The sequence below is a fragment of the Arachis ipaensis genome, chromosome B03 (assembly GCF_000816755.2).
Source record: "Arachis ipaensis cultivar K30076 chromosome B03, Araip1.1, whole genome shotgun sequence".
NCBI lineage: Eukaryota > Viridiplantae > Streptophyta > Magnoliopsida > Fabales > Fabaceae > Arachis > Arachis ipaensis.
In genome coordinates, this window is record NC_029787.2 from 30,815,326 (window position 1) to 30,823,439 (window position 8,114).

Consider the following 8,114-nt stretch of genomic DNA (forward strand, 5'->3'; position numbering starts at 1 on the left):
TTATTATTTTTTTTATATTGAAATTTTTTGTGAATTTACAAAAATATCTCTACTAATAAATTTACTATAATACTCCTAATAACATATGTTTAATTAAAATTAACATTATCATAATTAAATTTACTAAAAATATCGATAACAAACATCACAATAAAATTAACATAAAATACTTATCTAAATTTCTAAAAATCACATAATCCATAATTCGTCTCATAATTCATAATTGAATTTATACAAACAAATCTCAACATTTTTAAACACATATACTAAAAATTTAAAAACGACAATCTAATACCATTCATAAAAATTAAAAAATAACAAGATTTAAATCAATTTTTTTTAGAAATGGCAAAAAAATTTTCGATTGAAGTTAAAATACCATGTCGATTAGATTATTGTCCCTTACAATGGTAAGGACAACCTTCATTTTATCTTCAATGTCCAAATAAGGAACATCCCTCAACAGTACCATTAGCTTCATTTTGCGCTCAGCTCCTTTTTTCTCATACTTAAAATAAGAAACCATATCAATTAGAATAGTTGTGTGTTCTTGATAAGCATCTTTTATTGTTTTAATAGATTCTGATACTATGTCAAGCACTTTTTCACTTTTGTTCTCTCTCTTTTTTTATTCCTTTCTCTAGTAGACGAAGTACTAGGAGCAGCAGAAATACCAGGAGCAGCAGGAACCAGGAGTTCGAGGCTCCTAAAATATAATAAATAATTCAATAAAAGACTATCTATTTATATACACAACAGTAGGGTCAACAATAAATGAATTTATGTACATGAACTAGATTCAATTGCTTACGTACTTGTCAGCTTCATATTCAATTTCAATTTTTTCCAAATTTACTTAGATATTTTCATTTACTTGCTGATAACTCAAGTTTGTTTTGCACTCAACTTTCATAGTAGCAACTGCTTGAGTTACATTTTCTGCATTGTCTCCTTGAGCTTTATCTCTACCAAATGCTATTTCCAACTCTTTAAAATGTGGAAATGATTTATTGTAGAGGTCATTAGCATTAGGATGGGACTAAAATTAAAAGAAAAATAAGTAAGCAATAAATATTAAACACAATCATTTTATCTTTGTCATTCCAACCAAATCCACTTCTAACCGTGTTCATCATTTCAACTATTACAAAATATTATCTCTTTAGCAATTTCACACTTAATTCAAAGTGTGAATTAGTCTAAATATAACATAACAATTTAGAGTTATTACTACTAAGACAAACATGAAGCTTTCTCCACATCAGCGACTCTTTCTCCCTTTGCCAAAACTATCAATTATCAAGTGAAGTGATGTAATGAGTAATGCAAATGCATAAAATACAAAAGGGATAATTTTTTTTCATTCTGAACTAGATCCAACAGATTGCTTCAATGTGACCAACAATGAGATATGGTATAATAGCGAAAATTTAGAATAATTAGGTAAAATTTGTAACACTCTACCATACAGAATTTTGTACTTAAGTCATAAAACATAGGTGGTGAGATATTACGATCTCTAAAATAAAAGATATACGTATATACATAAGAAGGAAAATCATATCGAGGAATCTTAAAAAAAAGTTTAAGCAAAAGTCGCAAAGTGAAAAAAGCGCATCGCTCGAGTAAATGGTTACTTGGATAAGAAGAAAAGTAAAGATATATATACATAAAGAGCAGAGCATAAAAAATACAGCATATCAATCTCCAAACTTGACCTGCAAAACCAAGGTCAGCCAGTATATATATATATATATATATATAAAGTAAGCTCCTATTTTTCCACAAGAGCCTTTGGGAGGATCAAAGATAAAACATATATGGAGAATAGTCTATATACATATACATAACATAATAACAAAATAAATAACAATCCCAACTTCACTTGCAGCAGGAAACTCCAGACGCCTAGCAAGATACCTTTCGATCTGCATTTGAAAACAACAATATAGGTATGGAATGAGAATCGGGAGTTCTCAACATGATAAAGGTGCCAATATACATAATATATAAGATTTTGGAAAAGCCAGAGACAATCCTAAAACTCTGGTACTCAGAATTTAAACTTAAGGAATAAATTAAACTAGATATTAGGTAAACTATCTAAGGTTTTCAAGTCCTGAATCTAACCCTAACTCAACACTTCACTTTTGCCTCCTCCAACCCTCCAAAACACCGGTGGATCTATCCTCGTCACTCATCCGCTAGACAAGAAATCTCTCAATTGCATAGACATACAATATAGACAAAAAAAACACAGATAAACTGCAAGTATAACAGGTAGAACATATATCATATAGTATATAGCAAATAGTCAAACCCAAGTAATGCACACTCAATCAAAACAGACAAATGCATATGATGTATGCCTATCCTATGGCTGATGAGTTTCATTTGTCGGTTATATAGCCAAATCCCGACATGTCCGGTAGCTAACCCTGAACAATCCCTTCGTGTGCACATCTCCAAGAGTCTATGCATATAATTCTCAATCATTTAATTTTTATCTCATTGGAAAAATTTCCAGAAAATTAAAGTACCCGGCCACATCTTGTGACTTAGGATCAATAGAGTATCGAGTCTCAACCTAAAACGAATGATGGCTAACCACTGCATCTATAAAAAAAAAACTCGTATCTCAGATAAAAAAAAATACGTAAGCCAAATAATCATTCAAATTTATATTGTTCATTCATATATAACATTTTTGCACTCCCCAAACAATTCACATTAACTCATTCATTAATTATATTTTATCATTCTCAATTAATCAACATCATTTTAGTTCTCATTCATATCATAATCAATACGTCGACTTTTTTTCGGTTAGAACTCCATCTTCCATAACCTTTTTATTTATGGGGTTGCAAAATGCTGTAAACAGAATTTGTATTCTTGGAGTTGCTGCTGAACATATTTTTTTATTGTTCTTCAATTGATGTTTTTGATTCTCTTTTGTGAACTTTTTTGTTTTATTGTTTAGCTGATCAAATTGTATAATAAAAACACATTCATTGCAAGAATCATAAATTGGGAAGGATGTGGTTTTGGTTTTCAGATCGGTGATGGTGGTATGTCTAGAACAACAATAGAAGAGTAAGGAGTGACTGTGAAAAGTACAGACACTTTTTTACAGAGGTTGACCTAATGAAAGATTAATTTATAATTATTTAATTAATTATAAAAAATAATTTAATAATTAATTAAAAAAACATGTCATATCATTAAAATTTGATGGTCATTTCAACATTTTTTTTTATAAAAAATGTGCTTTGACGAGTTCAAAAATACTGCTTATCAATTTTTAAAGTCTTTTAAAAATTATTTTACCAATAATAAAAATCAAATATCAACATCAGAATATCAAAATTAGTATTTACCTCTTTTCTTCGTTTGTTAGTTTATAGTTATCATTATCTCTAATGAGTATGGGATGTGACTTGTCAAATTTCGTGATCATTTTATCTTCTGTCTATGAGGGACCCAGGTGACCGAAGTTCCAAACTAGCTTCTCTCTTATTTCTTTTACGGTTCTTGTTTGTAATCACGAAGATTTTACATCTTGGCTCACTTGCTATGATCCTTAATAACTTGAATATCCTTCCTTTTCTCTGTGACTGCCATAGGCTATTTCTACTTATAAGCTTTTAAGTATACATACATATTAAGTATATCAGTTTCCGTGAATCATGGAAGAATCCAAGGCCAGCGGCGACTTCCAGTACCTCTCCGGCTTCGGCAACCACTTGTCGTCGGAGGCCCTCGTCGGAGCTCTGCCGGCCGACCAGAATAGCCCCCTTATCTGCCCCTATGGTCTCTACGCCGAGCAAATCTCCGGCACCTCTTTCACCACCCCTCGCAGCCACAACCTCTTCAGGTTCATTAATTAATTAATACGCACTTCACATCTTTCAGTTTATTATCTTCTTCAATTCAAACCCCCCCCCCCCCTCTCTTTATTTTTCGTTTTTCTTTTTTTCTTCTTCTAGTAAACTGTCATACTGGTCTTCAAAATTAATTTTGTGCATGAGTCAAATTGGTCCCACTTTTAGCCGTAGTCCTTCAAATTAACGAAGGTACATCAACATAGGTCCACTACTGCAAATTTTTCCTCAGATTAAGTTGGAGACTAATTTGACTCATGCTTGAAATTTGAGAAATCAGATTGAACATTCGAGGCCTCTTCTGTTTGGATTTGGATCTTCTAACTTTTGAATTTTACTTTAATGAAAAGTGTGATCTCTCGTAATTTATTTTATAAGTGGGATCAAGAAAAAAATACGAAAGAAAGACTATTCAAGGGTGAGAGATGAAGCTTTATGTTCTAAAGTAAAAATTTAAAATTTAGAAGATCCAAATTCCTTCCCCATTTAGCCGTTTTGTTGATTTTCTTTGCTTTTTTTCCCAGTTTTAATTTGTTTGTTTATTTTTGGGTTGATGTAGTTGGTTTTATCGGATCAAGCCTTCGGTGACTCACGAACCGTTCAAGGCTCGTGTTCCTTCTAACGAGAGACTTTTGAGCGAGTTCAGCCAATCCAACAGCACTACTAACCCAACTCAACTTCGATGGAAGCCTGTGGAAATTCCTGATTCGCCCACCGATTTCATTGATGGTTTGTTCACTGTTTGTGGTTCCGGCAGCTCCTTCATGCGCCATGGATATGCTATTCATATGTAATGTATCAAATTGATATCTTAATGCTATTCGGCGGTGTTTTTTCTTTCTTTGTTTCATTTTGTCGGAAACAAAATCTTTGGAGACCCAGATTAGTGGTTTACTCTAAAACAAAATTGATTGATGTGATAAGTGGATAGTGTGTATGCCGAAACTCAAATGTCAATACCCTTATGTTAATTTTCTCTGCCTTTCATTTAGTTTTCTGAATGTGGAGCTACTGTCAGAACCAGATAACATGTTTAGAGGGTCCACATTTATACTTGTTTCATTAAATGTTAGTGGAACGAGTAAACAAAATCATTTAGTTATTTCTTGTTAACATAATCAGTTACTGCTTTAGTTGAATAGTTAGTGTACTTTCTCTGTTCATAAACTCTTTCAACTTTGTTGTATTCATTGAATTGGTATATGAAATTCTGTTTTGGTAAGAATGACTGAAGAGTAGTCAAGAAACTGGTTCTATGTTCAGTTTATGTATTGAGCCAAATGAGTTCTTAAGTAATGTGCTATTTTTCCTTTGTCGTTAGTTATGCTGCCATGGATTGTTGCCCTGAACAATTATCCTGCAATTTTTCTCCACTTATGTAATTTTATTGTAGCCTATGCAAAACATGAATAATGTTTGATATAGTAGATATTGGTGCAAGTTGTCATATTTGTGAATTATTCAAATTTTGAAGGTATTATTCACACTAATTATGTTGAGTGCAATATATATCTCATTTACAGGTACACTGCTAACAAATCCATGGACAAATGTGCCTTTTGCAATGCTGATGGAGACTTCTTAATTGTTCCCCAACAAGGAAGTAAGTGACAATTATACACATCTTGGTTGTTTTAGCTATGGAAGTTTGTTTTCAGCTACTTCTGTTGTGATGATGTGCTTTCATTATCATGCTTTTAGGGCCATACGATTTCCTAGTTGATCAGTGCTTTAGAAACCTAGGATTGATCTTTCCCTTTCATACAACAGAAGAAACATTGTTCTCTGTACTCTTTTAAGTCTTCATACTTGACTGCTAGGTTTAAATTATTTAGATTTCGTTACTATGATTCTGGGCATTCTGGCCATGGCAGTATGAATATTTTTCTTTATTTCCAACATGAATTTGATTCTATTGTGGCTAATGTGGCCTGTTGCAATCCTGATGCAGTTTTGTTTTGGTCAAATTACATGAATCGGTATCATTCCATAATTGGGGGCTGCTGTAGTTGCAGTAGTAGTGTCCTGGTTGTGCGGCTCTGCAATTTGAATCTATAAAAGAAAATATCTAATTCAAGAGTAAATTTGGATGAAAAGTACTGCTCTTTAAAGGGATGGTGCAAATATCATCTTTATGGTTCTTTACAATGTATATTATTCCTGAATTATTTCGTCTATATTTTCTTTATGATACTTTATGTAGAATCTTATTATTAGAAGGAACCAAAGTTCTCAGTGTCACCATATTCCTGAATTCATCAATATCTTATTTGGAGTCTTGGCTAAATAATACAGGTTCCATGACAGCTAGAGTATTCTTTAAATAGTCCTTTATTAATGTCACTTCTTTTGTAGTATATGTTTCTAATGACCTTTGGCTGGTTTTGTAGGCCTCGTGATCACTACTGAGTGCGGAAGATTAAAAGTTTCGCCCGGTGAAATTGCTATATTACCTCAAGGCTTTCGTTTCACTGTGAATCTGCCCGATGGCCCATCCCGTGGCTATGTAGGTGAAATTTTCGGTACTCATTTTCGACTTCCGGATCTGGGACCAATAGGTAAAATCATCTATTGTGCCATTAAGAAATTTAAGTTAACATATCAATTGCTTACAAATTCATAATACACAAAATTAAAAATTGATCTGCTGTTTTTGTTTTTTTTAGGTGCTAATGGTCTTGCATCTCCAAGGGATTTCCTTGTTCCTACAGCATGGTATGAAGATAAATTCAATCCTGGGTACACTATAGTGCAGAAGTTTGGTGGTGAACTATTTGTTGCAGTCCAGGATTTCTCTCCCTTCAATGTTGTTGCTTGGCATGGTAATTATGTTCCATATAAGGTGGGTTGCTCTTGTAGCAACATTGTTTCAAGAGAATGTTATCATTTCAATCTTCAACATGTTATTTCCAATTTTTTATGGGTAATAATAATTTGGGAAATCTTGTTTTTGCTTTGTAGTATGATCTAAACAAATTCTGCCCTTACAATACTGTTCTATTCGATCATAGTGATCCCTCAATAAACACTGGTACAATCTCTTTACTATTTTTTTCCCCAAGTTTTAGACTTTCCCTTAAACCACTTGTCTCTTTTTCTTCTGCCGGCTCCTCCCCCCTCCTTTTCTTTCTTTTTTCTTTGTTGTGACAATTGTGTTGTATATGCAGTACTGACGGCACCATCGGATAAACCTGGGGTGGCATTGCTTGATTTTGTAATTTTCCCACCAAGATGGCTGGTTGCTGAGCACACCTTCCGTCCTCCATACTATCATCGCAATTGCATGAGTGAATTTATGGGCCTCGTTTATGGTGGCTATGAGGTAAATTAAGATCTAATTTAACTTTAGAGAGCCATCGGTTGATATCATAGAAACTACCACTTTTAAAGAAGAGTAAATGGTCAGTCCCCAACCACAGAAAATGGGAGAAGCATTAATCGATACTCCATAGGCTGGGATACCAAAAGGACTAATATGTTTCATCTTTTTTAGTATTTAGAACTGCACGTTAATTTATTTTGGTTAGGGATTGAATTTTCCCTAAAAAAAGACAAGAGTTAAGTGTTTAGTCTAAAATAATCTATTTTCATACATTTCTGTATTTTTTTTAAATTATTAGAATATTAAAAAATCTGTTTTATTTTTTATTTTTTTTTTCCCAGCATTCTGAATCACCGGGCTTTACATCTGGTGATCATGAGGCAAAATTTTGTCTTTGTCTGTGACTAATACATTATACGAATTTGTTTTTTAAGGCTAAGGTCGATGGATTTCTTCCAGGCGGTGCAAGTCTTCATAATTGCATGACTCCGCATGGTCCTGATACGAAGTCGTATGAGGTATATATATGTCGTTTTCTTGTACCAAGATACTAGCTGTACTTATTATACATTGTCCTGATATTTATTTATTTATTGATTTATTTTGAGTATTGAATCTTTTAACAAGGTATAAGATCGAGTAGCATAAGTATGCCAACCATCTATCCTTCTATCTATCTTATCTATCTATCTTATCTACATAAAAGTTAATACCTATATTTTCTTTTACCAAATATATGAAGACTCGAACCCGCAACCTCTTAGATGAGTATGGGGAGATTATGCCATTTGAGCTATTATTCATTGGCTGATACCTATATTTTCTTGCAATTAGAGAATGACATCTCTTTTACTTATTCTATTATTGCCACATAAACTCTTTTGCCAAATTTTAAATTTATTTTTTTA

General features: G+C 32.8%; 1 protein-coding gene and 1 long non-coding RNA gene across 2 annotated transcripts in view; one reads left to right on the forward strand and one right to left on the reverse strand.

Annotated features, from left to right (window-relative positions):
* LOC107630250 (homogentisate 1,2-dioxygenase) overlaps positions 3,458-8,114 on the forward strand; it is a 5,890-nt gene continuing 1,233 nt past the window's right edge. The window contains exons 1-8 of the mRNA XM_016333345.2: positions 3,458-3,877; positions 4,444-4,674; positions 5,408-5,487; positions 6,275-6,442; positions 6,551-6,726; positions 6,846-6,915; positions 7,052-7,206; positions 7,641-7,724. Coding sequence (XP_016188831.1) covers positions 3,690-3,877; positions 4,444-4,674; positions 5,408-5,487; positions 6,275-6,442; positions 6,551-6,726; positions 6,846-6,915; positions 7,052-7,206; positions 7,641-7,724 — 1,152 coding nt within the window. The 5' untranslated portion in view covers positions 3,458-3,689. The remainder of the gene's footprint in view (positions 3,878-4,443; positions 4,675-5,407; positions 5,488-6,274; positions 6,443-6,550; positions 6,727-6,845; positions 6,916-7,051; positions 7,207-7,640; positions 7,725-8,114) is intronic.
* On the reverse strand, positions 7,812-8,108 carry LOC110270085. Its single transcript, XR_002359126.1, has 2 exons — positions 8,021-8,108; positions 7,812-7,919 (listed from the first exon to the last, which is right to left on the reverse strand). It is a non-coding gene; the product is annotated as an uncharacterized LOC110270085 (long non-coding RNA).